The 18,768-nt window shown below is 40.2% G+C and overlaps 1 protein-coding gene across 3 annotated transcripts in view; it reads left to right on the forward strand.

Moving 5' to 3' along the window:
* Snx19 (sorting nexin 19) overlaps positions 1-18,768 on the forward strand; it is a 41,132-nt gene that overhangs the window by 3,039 nt on the left and 19,325 nt on the right. For all 3 annotated transcript variants that reach the window (XM_045145560.1, XM_004665458.3, XM_045145559.1), the window contains exons 2-8: positions 1,814-1,952; positions 3,295-3,395; positions 3,568-3,687; positions 5,541-5,671; positions 6,925-7,021; positions 7,850-8,030; positions 11,134-11,263. In XM_045145560.1, coding sequence (XP_045001495.1) covers positions 1,814-1,952; positions 3,295-3,395; positions 3,568-3,687; positions 5,541-5,671; positions 6,925-7,021; positions 7,850-8,030; positions 11,134-11,263 — 899 coding nt within the window. The remainder of the gene's footprint in view (positions 1-1,813; positions 1,953-3,294; positions 3,396-3,567; positions 3,688-5,540; positions 5,672-6,924; positions 7,022-7,849; positions 8,031-11,133; positions 11,264-18,768) is intronic.

The raw sequence follows: 18,768 nt of genomic DNA on the forward strand, positions 1-18,768 counted from the left end.
GAGGGACTGGTCCCTCTAATCTACTGCTGGCCTATCACTTTAAATAGTGGCATATTTTCAAATTAAGACAATGAAAGTAACCAGAAAAATAAATGTGCACATTAATGTATACAATCACAAAATAGCCATTTAAAAAATATAAATGTCTGCTCCTGAGTAATACAAGCTAGCCTGAAAAATCCTGACATAACTTTAACATTTTGCCTGCGTTTATGTTCCCTAATTCTAGGTGTCCCTCTGACATGTTCCTCACATATAAGTGGATTCTGGTTATTTCATCTTTTATTTATGACATCTTATAACACTGATATTAAATAACAGTTTTTCCTCCTCATTAGCAGGAAAATTAAGTTAATAGAATTGTGAAGACTGTAGTCTTTTTCACATTATTTTTAAAATTTTGAAAACAGCAAGTACCTACTTCAGGTAGGTATCAGAAAAGGACAGAGTAAAAACTAAGTAATGAAATAAATATATCCAATTGTGTATAGTTTGGGTTTAGATTTTTATGTGACCTATTATAGCAGTCTCAAAGGTCTATCATTGTAATTTTGGCAGTAAAACACTGAAGTGAACACATTGGTATTCCACCAAAAGCATAGTACCTCCCAGGTGCTCCAAGTTTGAGAGCCCTGCCCTGAATTCCACTTGTCTCTCCTCAGTACTGGCTGAGGCACTTTGGTCATTTCAGCCCACAGTAAATACATTTCCCTCACTAGCTCTAGAAATTTTTCAAACATCTGCTTCAAGTTCTTCTAACAAATAGATCATTTTTTCACTTGCGACAGTATAATTTCATCTAAAGAATAGTCTGTCTCTGGTAAGAGTAAGCGCATACATAGTTTCCCCTTAGCAACTCACTGTATCTTAACTGCTCTGCCAGAGTCTTCTGTGCAGTTCTTACTCTTCTGGGAAGGTGCAGTATGTGTTCTGCTCCACATACTGGACCTCTCAGCATATGAAGGCAGCAGAGTGACTCCTTACAACATTTCTAATCATGTCACTTCTAATGATACAGTTGTTATATGCTTAGGAAAACAAATTTCAGTATAATTCTAAGAAAAATAGGAAGATTAATCTACCCGAAGCAAAACAGAAATATGGGTCTCTTCAATATCCCTGGAAAAAAATGATTTTTGATGATCTGCTGTTTGGGATTTGTTCATAAAATTAGTATAAGTCATTAGTGGCTGAATGTAATAGCAAAGTGATTTTCCCCTTTTAAGATCTAACCTGTAACTTAGAAATAGTTTTTGTTTTATGGGGTATTATGCCTTCTGTTTTATATACTCAGTCTTTGTGATTTGAAAGGGTTTTGGAGCCTTTTCTTTCCTTTTTTTTTTTTTTTTTTTTGGTTTTTCGAGGTAGGGTCTCACTCTGGCCCAGGCTGACCTGGAATAATTAACTCTGTAGTCTCAGGGTGGCCTCGAACTCATGGCAATCCTCCTACCTCTGCCTCCCGAGAGCTGGGATTAAAGGTGTGTACCACCACGCCCAGCCTGGAGCCATTTTTTATAAATAAGGTATCTGAGGGGGCTTTTGGACAGAAGCAATAATGAGGGACAATAAAATTATTTCTGACTTTCTGTGTTAGATGTAACAGGAAGGGCAGCTTCCTTAATTCATCCACTTTGCAGTTTGAGTTATTCATTACAACTAAGAGCAGAAGTCAGATGTAGTAGGTTCTGCAGCTTCCTCCTTTTATGCACACTCTACTGTGAATTGTGTGGCCATTGAACAAGTAGTCATGGAAGGTAGAATAGAAGATGGCCTAAGCCTCACTGATTAGTCAATAAATCTGTTCCTTCAACAGTATGAAACAGCTCTTAATGGTGAGAATAGCAGTGGCCTACAGCAGCTGGCCTACCATACTGTGAACCGCCGCTACCGAGAGTTCTTGAACCTACAGACTCGTCTGGAGGAGAAACCAGATCTTCGCAAGTTCATCAAAAGTCAGAAGTTCCCCAGCCCCAAATGCCTGCTTGCTTCTGAGTGCTTGGTGGCCTGTGACTTGTAGGGAAGAGAAGGCAGCATTGAGGGTCTGTTGTCCCAGATGTACTTCAGAAACAGTGGGGACCAGTGGCAGGCAGCTCAGGTCACATTCTTTCTGAGGCTGTCATTTGCTGCTCAAGCTTAGCAAGGAATCCTTTACATTCTACCTGGGCCTGTGAGGTTGTGTGAACTCTTAAGCTAGTTCATCCAGCTTCATGAGTGACCCATCTTTAGTAGTAAAATATTACCTGGAAATCCTTTTCACTTTCTTTCCTTGAACAACCAGGCTTTTGGGGTGCTTGCTTGATACCTCCAAGGCATAAGGAGAATAAGAAAATATAATACAATTTAACTAAAAATAAGCTACCAACTGACTCAGTTTGTTTTTTAAATAAACACTAATGATCACCCAAATAAACAATAAACTTGGGCTGGAGAGATGGCTTAGCAGTTGAGGCGCTTCCTTGCAAAGCCTAAGGACCATGTTCGACTCTCCAGATCCCACGTAAGTCAGATGCACAAGGTGATGCAAGCGCACAAGGATGCACATGCACACAAGGTGGCACAGATGTCTGGAGTTCGATTGCAGTGGCTAGAGGCCCTGGCGTGCCAATTCTCTCCCCCTGTCAAAAAAAATAATAATAAGCTTGAAGATAAATTATCTACTTCTTTCTTTTTTTTAAAAAAAAAATATTTGTCTTATTTATTTGAGAAAGAGGCAGACAGAGAAAGAGAGAATGGGCATGCCAGGGCCTTCAGCCACTACAACAAAACTTCAGACTTATGCACCACCTTGTGCATCTGGCTTATGTGGGTCCTGGAGAATCAAGCCTTAGTTCTTTGGCTTTGCAGGCAAGACTTAAACTGCTAAGCCATCTCCCAACCATGCTTATTTCTTAATAACAGTAGGTAATACTAAAACAGCTTGGAAATTGTGCCTGGTTCTTTAACTTGGGTTTGCTCATTAATCCTCATAACAGCCTATGACATATATACTGTCATACCTTTTTACAGAAAAGAAATGAAGTCCCAGATTATGTAACTTACCAAAGTCATTATTATAGTAGGAATTGGAGTCTAAACTTAAACTTAGCCCATTGGACTTCAGAGCCCTAACAACTGCTATATATATGGTCTCTTCACATTAATGAAATGTGTGCATGATAGCTATGGGGGATACATTTGGAACTCCTGAAATTTAAGATGACTTCTGAGTGCAACATATTAAACAATTCTGTTTTATGTTTTATATGGAACGGTTTTGTGTGAATGTTAAATGCATGAATTTGTTTTGTTTTACAGATGTGAAGGGTCCTAAAAAGCTCTTTCCAGACCTTCCATTTGGAAACATGGATAGTGATAGAGTGGAAGCCCGGAAGAGCCTCCTAGAGTCCTTCCTGAAGGTCAGCATCTTTTGTTTTGGCTTTGTTCTCATTCTGACTCCCTGCCACCACCCCCCATCTAACCCAAAATGGAAAGGAATTGGGCTAGGATCTAAGGATCCTTTAGGATCTAAAGGAATTGGATCTAGTAATTGGACTGTCTCTTTAAAATCTTTGTGTTTTACTTTTGCAGCAACTCTGTGCCATTCCTGAGATTGCTAACAGTGAGGAGATGCAGGAGTTCCTTGCTCTGAACACAGATGCTCGCATTGCCTTTGTTAAGAAACCATTTATGGTTTCTAGAATAGACAAGGTAAATTCAGAGCCACCATGCTCAGCTACTGTTGTTGTGTATAAATATGGAGTGTTCATTAGGATGGTGACAGTGTTCAGAAAATAAGAGGGGGCCATAGGGAGAGGAAGCTTAGAAGGGACTTGAATTTTCAAGACCTGTGGCCAGTTGTTGAACAAATCATTAATTTGCTCAATTCACAGTGAGCAGCTGTTAATAGATAGTAGTCCTGATTGTATAAGTGTATACATATGTCTAGGAGTTAGCATAATAGTGTTATTCTAGTAGAAGCATGTAAAAGTGGATGTACGTCCCCATAAATGAGGGAGGATATGTTCTTCCCAGTGTTGGGTACTCAAGAAACAGCCCTGGGCTGGAGAGATGGCTTAGCAGTTAAGGCACTTGCCTGTGAAACTGAAGGACCCACATCTTCAACTCCCTAGATACCACACAAGCCAGACTCAAAAAGATGAGGCAAGTGCATGGTCACACATGCCCACTAGGTAGCACAAGTGTCTAGAGTTCAATTTCAGAGGATGAGGCCCTAGCATGCCAGTTCTCTCAAAAAATAAATTTTTTTAAAGCCCTAGACAGGACACTTACTAGATGCATATTTGTGTAGTGATTCCCAGCTGGAGAACAGATTATACGGAGAATTGTACCTTCTTCATGCAGGTAAGGATGTTTGTGGAATATATTGGGGTGCCTAAACTGATCCCAGCTGAATCATCAGAATCTCCAAGGCAGAAACCTAGGTTCATCAGCAGATGATGTGTTTTATAAGTATGGGAAACATTGACTCATTGGACTCCCTCTTCTCATCTAGACTTGGGAGAGAAAATAAAGCAGAAGTTCATGATAGGTATCAATGACTATCTGTTGTGATGGAGGGGGACAAACACTAAACAGGGATCTACTAGGTAAACTCCCCCCACACCTGCAAAAGTTATATGCAGATGTGTTTTTTTTTTTTTTTTTTAATACTGCTTTTTTGGTGTTGTCATTTGTGTCTTTGTTTGGGGGGGTGGTTGAAACAGGTTTTCACTGCATAGCTTAGGCTGGCCTGGAACTTCCTATATAGTCCAGTCTGGTCTCAAATGGATGATCCTTTTAAGGGTTCTGGGCTCAAACTCAGGTTCTCTTCTTTGTGAGGTAAGGGCTTTACCAAGTGAGCTATTGGCCAGCCCTATTTTTATTTTCAATCAGCTCAACTTTTCTTTTTTTCTTACACTCCTACCTATCTTATTTGCACTAACTCACATCCTGATGATTGTATTGTCAGTTGAGGCAAGTGCATGGAAATCACATATTTGTGTAAAAAGAAAAAAAAAAATAAAGAAAAGAAAAGAAAGGAAATGAAAAGTATTCATTAACCTGAAGGATTCTAGATTTGGGGCTGGAGACATGGCTCAACAGTTAAAGGTGCTTGCATGCAAAACCTGATGACCTAGTTTTGATTCCCTTTTATCTGTGTAAAGTCTGATACATATGGCACATGTGTCTGGAGTTTGTTTACAGTGGCAAGAGGCCCTCATGCACCCATATTCACTCTCTTTTTTTTTGTCTCTCTCAAATAAATTAACATATTTTTAAAAAATAATTCTATGTTTTTATCACTTTATTTTGGCTTCTTTTCCCCCATGGCACTGTTTGTCTCACTCTGCAAGGAAGAATATTGTTATGACCGAAGAGAAAAGGGAGGATTGTTCTCATCAATCACTGGTATCTGACCTTCCCAGTGAATAAGGCTCTGTGGCTAACTGGCATTCTTTATTTTATGGCATAAAGCACAGTGAGATAACTGCTGTGTGCTCTGACACTTCCCTTCAGGGATGTGAGTAGTCTTACTGACCCTGTACCTCCAACCCTTGCAGATGGTGATGAGTGCTATCATGGATACCTTGAAGACAGCATTCCCTCGCTCTGAACCACAGAGTCCCACAGAGGAACTGAGTGAGGCTGAAAGTGAAAGCAAGCCTCAGACAGAAGGCAAGAAGGCTGGCAAGTGAGAAGCCCTTTGGTGCAGGGACCCAGTCCTCAGGTTGATCCCCAGTCCTCAGCCAAAGCCCTCCTATATTCTCAAGCTCTAAAAGAGGAGGTGGGTGGTACATCCGAGCTTTCAGCACTTGGTGCTCCACCAGGAGAGCCTGACATACTGCAATAGCAGCACTGCCAATGGTTTTCTCCATGGAAGCCCTAGAGCCAGCTGACCAGGGACTTTTGACCAGAAGGAAAACTAGATATGGATATTCTCCTTTGGGGAAAATTGAGATATTTCTTTTCTACTGAGAATTAAGCCCCATAATTGATATCTGCTTGCCATCATTTCTGGAAATCTTGGCTCAAAAAGTACATATACTAGCAGTAAACAGGAAAAGGCTAGAATGGAAACCTGCAGGGTGTGTCTTAATAACTGGTTGACTGCTGCAGTAGGCTCCCATCTGCTCCCTGGCAACACTCCATACAAATATGTGGGAGGAAGAAGCACTGCATGTACTCCTAGTGGAAATTTTGGTGAGAGAATGGGAGAAAATATGAATATACATCTGACTTCTTATCCGTTGTTCATGTTGAGGAACTTCATAGTACTTAGTCCTTTTAGCTGTGTCTATATTGTAAACAGTGACCATGTTGCCTGTGTTTAAGAGTCCTCTGTTTCTTGAAATGATTACTTGCAATTGCTTATCCAGCTTTAGTTTGAATACCAGGGTATACATGATTGTTCAAAAAAGATACCAACAACAACAGTAACAAGATGCCTCTGTCTATTCTGCTTATCCTGTTTAATCTCTAACAAAATTTTCATGAGTGCATATTACATGCTAGCCTATTTTCTGGCTTCTGGGAATATAACCATGACAGATTGAACACTATTGTACCTGACAAAAGCCCTTTCACAAATGACCTATAGACATAGTATAATAGTGGCACTATGAAAAATTGCCATGCACATGGTAGCTCACACCTTTTATCCCAGTACTCAAGATGTTAAGATAGTGGTTTGCCATGAGTTCAAAGCTAGCCTGGGCTAGACTGAGAAACCCTGCCTCAAAAAAAGGAAAAGAACAAAAGAAAAGAGAATTGCCACAATTCACATTGTTTGGAGGGTTTCAGGACCACATCTTACTGGCAGACCTGAATGCAGTAACCCCCTAGAGCAAGTATGGATGTTTTTACTTTACTGTGTTGTCATTACTTAGCAGCCCCCTGTATGGGGTTGAAGACTATGAATCACATTGTTCTTTGTTTCTCTCCCAGGTCCAGACTGAGGTTCTCATCCAGTAAAATTGCTCCTGCACTGAGTATGTCTGAGGCACATGATAGAGTTCTCTATTGTTTTCAAGAAGGCAATGTGGTAAGAACCAAAGCCCAGAGAATGTTACCTTCAGGAATCACCATCTGAGGTTTGGCTCCTGCAGTTATAGGATAATGGAGCCTTTTCTAAAGTCAGAAAGGACTTTCTGTCCTGCTGCAGGGTTTGGTTAATATCTGGATCTCAGATTTTTATGCTAAAAGCATTTTCCATGGGTGCTTTATAATTTTACCAATTCTAAGTCAGCAGGTTGGCCTCTTAAGTAATGAGTTTGGGATAATAATAATAAAAGTATGAGAAAGCCAGTTTCTGGAAGAGAACAGGTGATTCAAGAATATATGCAAAAATAATAATCCCAGGCTGGAGACGTGGCTTGGTGGATAAAGCGCTTGCTGCTCAAGCCTGAGTATCCGAGTTTAGAATTGCAGACCTCTTCTAAAAAGTGGGAAACCGTGGTGGCCTTCTGTAATTCCAGCATGCTGACAGCAAGATGGGAAGCAGAGACCGGAGAATTTCCCAGAAGTTCCCAGCCAACTAGCTTGTAGAGAGCACAGTAGTGAACAACCAAGAGAGTAAGAGAGGCCCTGCTTTAAACAAGATGGAAGGCAAGGAGCAATACCCAAAAGTTGTCCTCTCACATCCACACTAGCTGTTTGGTATGCATGTTCCCCCTCTTATACACACACACACCAGAATGAAAAAAGTGATGATCTTACAGCAGGATGATTTTCCTTGCAGCTTATAATAAAGAACGAAAACTGTTGAAATGACCATAGGGGCAGTGGGTTCTGTGCCCATGGCACACTGGCAGGAAAGAGATGGGAAAACCTAGAGTGCTACTACATTTGTTTCCCTTGGCTGTTTCCTCAGGAGTCTCAGATCCTGTCCATGTCTGGGATGGAGTCTTTTATTGAAAAGCAGGCAAAATTACTGGAAATGCAACCAGCTGAAGCCTCAGAAAAAGATCCTGAACAAATCTCCAAAGGATATATGGATGGTTGTGTGTCAGATCGAGCTGCGGTAGCCCCAGACCTGGACAACAGTGACTTGGGTGAGTGACTCCAGAGTCTCTCAGAGCTTCCACAGAGAAGGGAGCAAGTTTGCCTCCAATAGGAGTTGAGGATAGGTGGACTTTATAACTCCTGTGTCTCTTATGTTTAGCTGAGCCATGTGTTGAACTCCTTCAGAGTTAGAGATTCTTGGACCCAAAGATGACTTCCCAGAGCGAGTCAAGCTGCAGAAAGAAAAAAAATCTTGTACATAATATCAATTTGTTGAGTTATTCTTGCCATGGGGATTACTGTCTTCATCTAATGCTGCCTTCCCTTCTTGTCTCTAGTACCACTTTCCTGGTGTTCTATCCTTCTTATGGCACCTTTTTGATCTATTTTATTGTTGTTTCCTTTTTAGCCTTTGACTCATTAATTTTGGCTCTCTTTTCTTATTCTACACTTTCCCTGGGTAATTCCATTCCTACTTTCAGCTTCTGCCCTTCACACATGTACCAGTGATGCTTAAATATTGGATATCTTGCATTCCCTCCTGGATAGATCGTGAAGCAACTGAAATCCAATGCATTCAAAGTAGAATTCATCTTTTTCCCCAGATGTGACCCTTCTGCTTTATTTACTGCTTAGATGATACCACCTCCATTTTCAGGGCAAATTAGGGTAGAACAGGTAAAGGTTCTGCTCCCCACTTGTAAGCAGGACAGATTTACTTCCCAGGAGAAGGGCAGATGCATCCTACAGAGGAAAAGTTCAGGGCCAGGATATTAGTATGCTTGCAGAACTACAACTTAAAAGGATATGTGAATGATTGCTTGCCAGATAGAACAATGGTAGCCCAAGACCTAGACAGCTGTGACCTGAGTGTGTGACTCCATAGTCTCTGCTTCCACAGGGTTTATCACTTTTACTGACAAAGACCTCTGCTAAGAATAAATGATCACAAACTCCTCAGATCAGAAGGAGGGGGCAAGCCAACTTTACTATTTTCTCTCAGGTGCTTAAGAATAGATTACCTGGCCTCTGACCACTCTGTGGACCTTAATTTAAGTGTCTGAAAAAGGAGAGTTTACTACCCACAATTACATGTTATCCCGTAGTTAAGTGAAATTTTATAATAGCAAAAAAAAAAAAAAAAAAAAAAAAAAAAAAAAAAAAACCACCAAAGACCTGTAAAGCATTAGGAATAAGAAGAAATAAATCAGTAAAACAATAAAATACCACTGTAGTCAAAGAAAAAAATCAGGAGATAATTTAGCCTGAGCGCTTCCTTCTTAAAATGCTCATAATATAAGAAGTATCATCATTTCCTTCAAATAAATTTATGGCACCTTGTTTTCTTTTTTAAAAAAATTTTTAAAATTAAAATTTTTTTGCTATGGCTAAATGTCACCACAAGGTGGCAGCTGCAAGCAAACCTGAGAAAACCTGAGAAAATGACAGCATGAGAAGGAGGCTGTTTCTGTAGGAAAAGACTAGCCTGCCTTTTAGCAAAACATCTAGAAAGCTCTTCATCATCTCTTACCTCCTCCTTGAAATATAGTTCAGGAAAAAAAAAAAAACGTATTAGACAAGAGAGGTGGGTTTCAGTTCTATCAGAGCCTTCTAAATCTGAAGTGATTTGTGTCCTAAAGCACCTTTGAGGCATCTGGTGCAGATCTTAGACTTAACAGTGTTGATTAGTTACAGCAGAAGAACCTGGTATCCTAGAGTCACCATGGAACATCAGCCTGCTCCTGAAGGCATTTCTCCTGAAGTAATTCAGAACTGGCATGGCTCTCCTAGCACAGATTTAGAACATAAATGTTTCTGTCTATAAGATATATAGAAACCCTAGCTTAACATATGTGGGAGCTCATTTGGAATCCTTCCTTCCAGTCTTCCACGTAGGAAAGAAGTCAGTAAATGTCATGGCATTTTATCAGAGGTATGGTCCTCTTCTAGAGCCATATGTTATCTCAGAATTAGACTAGAGCTTCATGGATCCCAACTACCAGAAAGTCTTTGTAATGGAGATGGTTTTGTAGGAGATCAAACACAAAGCTTTCCCCTGATCTGCCCGCATTTCCTAGATGTGGAGGTGAGTGGAAGTGATAGCTCCTTATCAGATAGTCACTAGTTCTGTGACCTCTTAACTTGGAGTAGAATGAACCTAGCATCTAGGGAAATACTGGAAAAACCCAAGCTAAGCAGGCAAAACAATTATGTTTCAAATCCGTTAAAAAGATAAAAACAGGCAGGCATGGTGGCACATGCCTTTAATCCCATCACTCAGGAGGCAGAGGTAGGTAGATCGCCGTGAGTTTGAGGCCACCCTGAGACTACATAGTGAATTCTAGGTCAGGCTGGACCAGAGTAAGACCCTACCTCAAAACAAACAAACAAACATAAAAGATAAAAACAGTTGAGTTGGGAAGATGGATCAGTCAGTAAAGCAATTGTCGCAGCAAGCAAGAATCAGAGTTCCAAGGCTGGAGGGATGGCTTAGCAGTTAAGGTGCTTGCCTACAAAGCCGAAGGACTCAGGTTTGATTCCCCAGGACCCATGTAAGCCAGCCAGATGCACAAGGTGGCACATGCGGCTAGAGTTTGTTTGCAGCAGATAGAGATACTGGTGTGCCAATTCTCTCTGTCTGTCTGTTTCTCTCTCAAATTAATAATTTTTTTTTTTTAAGTATCAGAGTTGAAATCCCCAGCACCCACATTAATGTCAGGTGGTGACCACCTATAATTCCTGCACATGGGAGGCAGCAAAGGGAATCCCTGGGGCAAGCTGGCTAGCTAAACTAGCTGAATTGGTGATCTCTAGGCTCAAATGGAAGACCCTGCTTCATAGCAAAGAGAAGCCTACTGGAGGTAGACAGTCACGTGACCTCTGACCTCCACATGCGCACACTTGTGCATGTGCACACACAAAAAATAAGAACACTGAATAATAGAATATCAGGAGCACAAAAGAATTGCAAAGAAGTACAGAGACTAAATTTTGTAGATACAAACATCTCTTGGTTTCAGTGCAAACAAAACATAAAAGTATAAGCTAATTGATATGAAGGTGGAGGAGACTTAGTTGCTACCCAAAGCTTTGAAAGATGTTCCCCAAGAAGGAGGTCTCCTGCATTACCCATAATGAATTTTTGTCTTCCAGGAACAGAGACTGAATTAGCTGACACAGCCTTGGATCTGATCCTCTTGCTGATGATGGAGCAGTGGAAATGGCTGTGTACTGGTAACATGCAGAAATTTCTTCACCTTATTTTTGGGACCCTGGTTCAAAGGTAAGATTGCTATGCTCTTCACATTAGATTCTCAGACTATCCAGAAATTAGATATGATACTCACATATGGGCTAAAATGTATAAGTTTAGTATAGGAAATGTGTGACCCTAGCAGAATTAGGTTCTTTGTTATAGTGATGCAAGGATGAAGGCAAAAGAGTATCAGAAGATTTTTTTAGACCACCTTACTTTCTGAAGTTTGAATGTATCAAGTTCTCTAAGACTTCCAACATAGCACACTAAATTACAGATAAGACCTGTGATCTTAAAATACTTTCTCACTGAGCTCTGCCCACTTAAGCATCAGTTTAGCACCTTCCCTGTTCTCTTCTGCATGGTCTACTAATAAACAGTTTTCAGATATTTAGTATCAAATGTCATTTGTGTGGCATCTTCTCTCATTTTCCTTTAGAATTAAGTCTCTCTCTTCTCAACCCTGTGCATTTTGACAATAATACTTATCACAGCGTATCATAAGAATTATTCACTTTCTCCAACTAGTGGTTCTCAGTTAGAGGACACTTTTATCCTTAGGAAACATTTAACAGTATTGGAGAAGTTTTCACTTGTCACAAGTGGGAGAGGGGGTTGGATGACCCCTGGAGTCAAGTGGATGCAGGTCAGGGATGTTGCCTGCCATCTTGTGCTATGCACAGGACAACCCTTTCTTATCCCCACCATCACATACATACATCTCAAAAGGTCTATATTGTTGAGATTGAGAAATCCTAGTCTTTCACTGTCAGTTCTTTAAAGGCCACAAGTTTTATACAGACACAGAGCCTAGTAGAGACTCTTAGAATAGTTGATAAAAGAATAAACATTTCTTTCTTTAAATTTTTTTGTTTATTTTTATTTATTTATTTGAGAGCAACAGACAGAGAAAGGCAGAGAGAGAGAGAGAATGGATGCACCAGGGCTTCTAGCCACTGCAAACGAACTCCCCATTGTGCATCTGCCTAATGTGGGTCCTGGGGAATCGAGCCTTGAACTGGGGTCCTTAGGCTTCACAGGCAAGCATTTAACCGCTAAGCCATCTCTCCAGCCCAACATTTCTTTTCTTGGTACCTTTATGACTGAAAGGGTAGTCCCTTATATTTTATCTAGTCACCTATAAGTGTTGCTAATTGGGTCTTCTTTTCTTCTCTCCCTGTATTGGGCTTCCCATTGCCTGATCTGTTTTTAAAAAATATTTAAATATTTATTTATTTGTGTTTGCAAGGAGAAAGAGAATGAATGAATATGCCAGGACCTCTAAGAGCCACTGCAAGTGAACTCCAGATCCATGTGCCACTTTGTGCATCTGGCTTTACCTGCATACTAGGGAATCAAAACCCAGACCATTAGACTTTGCAAGCAGGTGCCTTGAACTGCTAAGCCATCTCTCCAGCCCCTAAGTGTTTTTAAAAATGAAAAGATCCCTAAACTAGTATATGATCATAGGTCCACCTCTACCTTGAAGCCACTTACACGATGATTTGGTTTCAGAATACAAAAAGATATTCAATAGGAGCAAAAGTATATAGATGCATCAGAAGAAATGTTAAAAGAGTTAAGAGTCATATTTCAGTGCAAATAACTCAGAATGTTAGGGGCCTTGGGACACTGAAGAACTGGTATATCATGTACTTATGGTCCTTGGAAATCTAGACAAGGAAGTTACAGATACAAGAGAAGCAACCCCCAACAGTACAATAGGCATGGAGAAGACCAGGCTCGTTGCTCGTTTCAGGATATAGCCAGATGCAGAACCTCAGTTGGGTAGGGATAGGATGAAAAAAAGTAATGATTACATCTCTAGTCTAAGCTGTGTCTTCTGGAAGAAAGTCTTAACAGTATTTATCCTGTTTCACCAAAATACTTGTTTCATTATCCTACTAGGGGTTTATTATGAACTTATAGCCTTAGACATTAAAAAAAAAAAGATATTATCAAGGACTTATCAGTAGTATATAAAACACATGGTAATTTTTTATATTTTAAAATTGAATGAGGGTGAGCACTGATTGCTGCTCCACAAGCTCAGGAGTGGTGGAGCCAGCATTCAGCCTGGGTCGTTCTCTCTACAGCAGACTATTCTCTATTTAAACTCTGAGTTTCCTCAACTGTACAGCAGGATTGATAATGCTATTTTTTTTATTATATGTATTACAAGGTATCTAGTATAATCTTAATATTTGTTCTTTGTTAAAGGAAAGGATAAAAATTTTAGTTTCTAATACCTTTAGTAAATGGCTCCAAGTTAGCTCTACTTTTTAGTATCATCAAGATCTCTACCCCATACCAATCTCTTATGGCTAGCTGCCACCATCCCTTTTGTGCCTGAATCTCTGTGACTCTGAGCTATACTGATTTGAGTTTCCAAACAATGAAGGCTTTGTGAGTCCTTTAAGGTGATTGTGTGCCAATGGATTCATTTGTTAAAGCAACAATCAGACCAGTCCCAGATATACATCAGAAAGCAGAGCACTTGCCTCCTATCTAGTACTGACAAACAAGATAAGTACTTAGTTCAGTAGTATTTTCCAGATCACTGGTACTCCTGGTAACAAGAGTGGGAAGGGCTGCTGGAACTCATTCCAAGATCCAAGTCAAGCTAAGTTTTCCCTCTTTTTGTCCCTATCCCTTGATATTTCCACTTGATCCAGTTAGCTGGATAGACAGTTGTCTGGTGAATGAAGAGTAGCAAAATCCATTTGCAGCTCAAGCCATGAGTAAAATCAGAAAGGATATACTACTAAATTTCCCTTGATTTTCTTTTCACTTTTTGTTATTGTTTTTATTTTCTGAATTTTGTTATTATCATTTTGTTTTGTTTTATGGTACAGAAACACTATTTGGAAAGGCAGGAAAATTCTGAATGTGTTTGATGAATGTTATGCTTCAACACAATTCTGTGGCTCCCTTTGAAAGACTACAACAGTGGTCAGTGATTCTTGTTCAACATAGATATTTCCAGGTATTACTTTGTGCATTTTCAGTTCTCATATTCCTTCCTACCAAAAAATTCATACTTAACATCTACTCAAATTCTGTCCTTTGACCATTTTGTTTTCTGTTAGCTACAAGGTTTACAATTATATTCTCCTTACCCTAACTTTCTACAGGCTAAAATTAAGTAAAAATCTTATCTTTCTACTGAAGCCTTTCATGTTTTCTCTCACAAATTGTTATTCTCATCTTTTCATTTTATTCTTGACTCTGTTCTCATAATCTTTTCCTGGCTTTACAGTGTTCCAGAAACTTCCTTAACAGAGATCTGACTGCTATGACCCATTGTCTTCCATCAGCATGTCCTCATGTGTATAGTAGACATAGAAAAGACAGAATTCCCTTAGAATTCAGAAGAGAAATGGATGATCTTAATGGGTTCAGTATATTTAGTGCCCAGCAAATGTGTGCTGAGAGATTACTTCATGAAGACACTATAAAGAACACTTAAAGCATCTTATCGAAATCCCAGTGCAAGAGGTAGTATGACCTCCACTACCAACATGAGGAGTCTAAAGTTTACAAATAATTTAGATTATTAAATCAAAATCATTAAGCTCATAAATATCACATGCAGAATTTAAGCCCAGGTTTTTCTGCTTCTCAGCTAATGATTCTCGTAACTTTCAGAATCAGACCTATGATTTTCAAAGTATTTATTTATTTATCTACAAGCAGAAAGAGAGAGAGAGAGAAAGATAGATAGATAGGGAGAGAGAAAGTGGGCACACCAGAGCCTCCACCCGCTGCAAATGAACTCCATAGGTTATGTGCCACCCTTTGCATCTGGTTTTACTTGGGTACTGGTGAATCAAACCCATGTTGTTAGGCTTTGCAGGCAAGTGTCTTCATTACTGAGCCATTTATCCATCCCCAGTCCTATAATTTTTTTAACTAATTTTTTTTTTTTTATTTGAGAGTGCAGACACAGAGAGAAAGACAGATAGAGGGAGAGAGAGAGAATGGGCATGCCAGGGCTTCCAGCCTCTGCAAACGAACTCCAGACGCATGCGCCCCCTTGTGCATCTGGCTAACGTGGGACCTGGGGAAACAAGCCTCGAACCGGGGTCCTTAGGCTTCACAGGCAAGCGCTTAACCGCTAAGCCATCCCTCCAGCCCCCCAGTCCTATAATTTTTAAGGGATAATAGCCAACCCTAAATTCTTTGCTTCTGTGTTGTAAACATTCCCCAAGAATAGGTTATCAAGTACTGTATAGAATCCAAATTGCATGTCCATGTCTATATGCTCATATTAACAAAAAGGACCACAGCCTCCTGATGTCAGCCTATATTGCTGTCCCTGCAGTTTGATTTTATAAAGGTGACTTATTTAGTGCCATATTCTTGCCTTACTTGCTATAACAAACAAGCTGGGAATTTGATCTTTCCTGGATCTGTAGTATCCTTCCTAGTGGGCCTACCTCAACCCTAGTACAAGGGGTTAATATGAGGTCTCAGCATTTCCGTGACTATTATCCAGGTGTCTCTCTGAAATTGCAAGTAACTGAACCATATCCTTTTGCAGGGTACCTGAGCTCCTTGTCCTTTAACTTTTGGGCTTTAGAGAGAGGAAGATGGTTGGTACTGGTGCCAGGTAGCAGCTGCCAGTGCTCTACTTATTTCAAATACAGCTTGCATATCAGGGGTGGAGCAGCCACCCAAATTTAGTGTATTGCCTCTTTAAAATGCCCTCACTTTTCACCCTTCAGTATTACTGTCTCTAAGCAGACAAGTTTATTTCTTCTGCTTCCAGCTTCCTTTACTCTTCCCTACTCCCTTAAAAGACCTATATACAGAACCGCCTTGGACTCCAGGGATTTCTGCCAAATTGTAAGCACACTCTAGCCTGCAAGGGGGAAAAAAAGACAAGAGTAAATTCAACTTCATGACCCCTCCTTCTAAGCCAACACTGGAGGAGTTCTGATCTGAGCCAGGCATATAAATCTCCCTTGATTGTTGATGGTGTGGAGAGACTGGAAAGGAAAGCTCAAGAGAAGTTAGATGTCCAAAAAAGGCATCGTTAAGTCAAAGGCAAACCTTGTACGCATTCGTAGCTGACCTTGTATGTAAGCTTCTGTGCTGGGAACATCCAATTATGTAATGAAGAGAACTCCTTATTTGGGAGAGGAAGGGAAATAAGGATATCAGTCTAAGCCCAGGAAGGAATCCAGCTTGAGCAAACTGCTCATATCCGAAAACAGAAGAAACTTAACAGTATTCCTGCCTGTATCACAACTGGGGTTAGGGAACTGGAAAAGTACTAGTCTGGGTTGGAAGGAAAGAGAAAAGATCTACTATTCCCCATTGATAGTAGAAGGCTTGGGGCATGAAGACCCAGCCAAGGTAAGGGTTGAGATTACTTTAGAGTCCTGATATAGAGTGAAGGAATGAGAAGAAGCTGGACCAGCTCCATGCCTGGATGCCCAGAACTGTGCTATGATATAAATAGGAGCCAGGCCAGCACCAGAGTATGTGAATGCCATGTCTGTGGCCCTGACTTCTCCATGGCCCTGAAGATGGCATCAACACTATGCCAAGAGAGTAACAGACACTTTCTTGGCATCTTTGTCAAGATTTCTTAAGGAGGAGGAGAGACAGAGGAAGATACCCACACAGAGACACAGAAAGAGTGTATATTGGGGCCATGTGGGAATCTGACCGAAAGAATACGGAAAAGAAAGACTCTGTGGTCTGTGAGTAGAGGAGAGTAGAAAATCCATAAAGTCAGAAAAGAAGTTTTAAGAAATCCAACAAGCAGTGGACCTAGGAGAAAATTAAATGGAACTTACACTAGGCCTTGGAACCCTTAGAAAAGAGATCTCAATAAACCATCTCCTGGGAAAGGTCAGGAGAAGACTGTGACCATGTGAGAGCATTGGGACGTGCTGTGCTCCCCTGAAGACCGTTGGCAATGGCTGACCATGAACTCTCTCTGCTGTTCTCATAAGTCACTACCAGAGTCATGGGTGGTCTCTGAATAGAGTTTCACTTCCAGTAGATAACTGTAAGTAGCAGCTGGATAAGGGAACTTTGTGACCGTAGTTATTTCTTAAGGAAAACTTTAAAGTTTGGCATCAAAAGGAGAAGCCATTATAATAGGAAAAGAGCTGACATTTATTACATACTAATTTTACCAAGTAGGCAACTATATAATTTATGTACTAATTGTATGTTTTATGAGGTATATTCTATGAGGTAGATATATAGTTCCATGTTTTATAAGTGTAGAAAGTTATATTCAGATTAAGTAACCCAAATCATAGTCATCATTGCTTTAATGCCCAAGAACTTTCTACCATCCCACACTGCCTCCTCTCCATGCAAGCTTTCTCACCAAGCAATGGCCACTACAGTTGGCCTCACTTGAATGTTTCTGAGTCATTCCTATCTAGTCTCCTGCTTTTTAGCAGACTAGTCTCAGGAATACATGAATCTGATGTTAACATGTGAGTTCATTTTCATTTGCATATGCTGATTTTATTCTTAAAGCAGTGCTGGGTTAGGATCTTCCCAAGTATTTCTATTCTGTATCCTAGACACAATTTGAGAAAGAACAGCAGGACGAACATTGAGCGTTACCCAAGGAGCACTGATTTGTTCCATTGACCTATAACATTGTTTCTTCCTGATCAGCTAGACCTCTTGCTATATACAACTTCTTTAGAAAAAATGCATACTTTTGCAAGAGCCTGGGATCCAAAATTAACTCAAACAAGTCTTCAGGTTTCTTCTATTAGGTTATTTCCTGGCCTAAAGATAACATTGATTTGAGCTGTTTTTAGAAGTACTCAGCCAGGTGTGGTGGTGCACACCTTTAATCCCAACACTAGGGAGGCAGAGGAAGGAGGACTGCTGTGAGTTTGAGGCCACCCTAAGACTACATAGTGAATTCCAGGTCAGTCTGGGCTAAAGAGAGACCCTACCTCAAAAAACCAAAAAAAAAAAAAAAAAAAAAGAAAGAAGTTACTGAAGTTAATTTTTTGTACTGATGGCTTTGTTCAAATGCATTGTATGTCTTTTGCCTACCAGATCCATGGTCTGCCTAGCTTTTCTTTTCTTTTTTTTCTGGTTTTTTTTTTTTTTTTTTTTTTTTTTTTTTGAGGCAAACCCAACAGACTGGCCTTTTTAAAATGTGTGTGAGAGAGAATTGATGCGCCAGGGTTTCCAGCCACTGCAGTTGAACTCCAGATGCTTGTGCCACCTTGTGCGCATGCATGACCCTGCATACTTGCATCACCTTGTACATGTGGCTTATATAGGACCTGGAGAGTCGAGCATAGGTCCTTAGGTTTCTCAGGCAAGTGCCTTAACTGCTAAGCTATCTCTCCAGCCCCTGCCTAGCATTTTTCTTAGATGTCACTTGTTCTATATCCATGTTAGGTTAAAGGTTCCGTGCCCTTTTCTGTCATGTCTGGCATTCTTCACTTAATGTGCCTTTAACATTATAACAGGTAGGCAGAAGCTGAATATCTTCTGCCTGTGAATTGTGCTTTTGTACTTCTATGTCTTAAGTT

Source organism: Jaculus jaculus, chromosome 3, assembly GCF_020740685.1.
Source record: "Jaculus jaculus isolate mJacJac1 chromosome 3, mJacJac1.mat.Y.cur, whole genome shotgun sequence".
NCBI lineage: Eukaryota > Metazoa > Chordata > Mammalia > Rodentia > Dipodidae > Jaculus > Jaculus jaculus.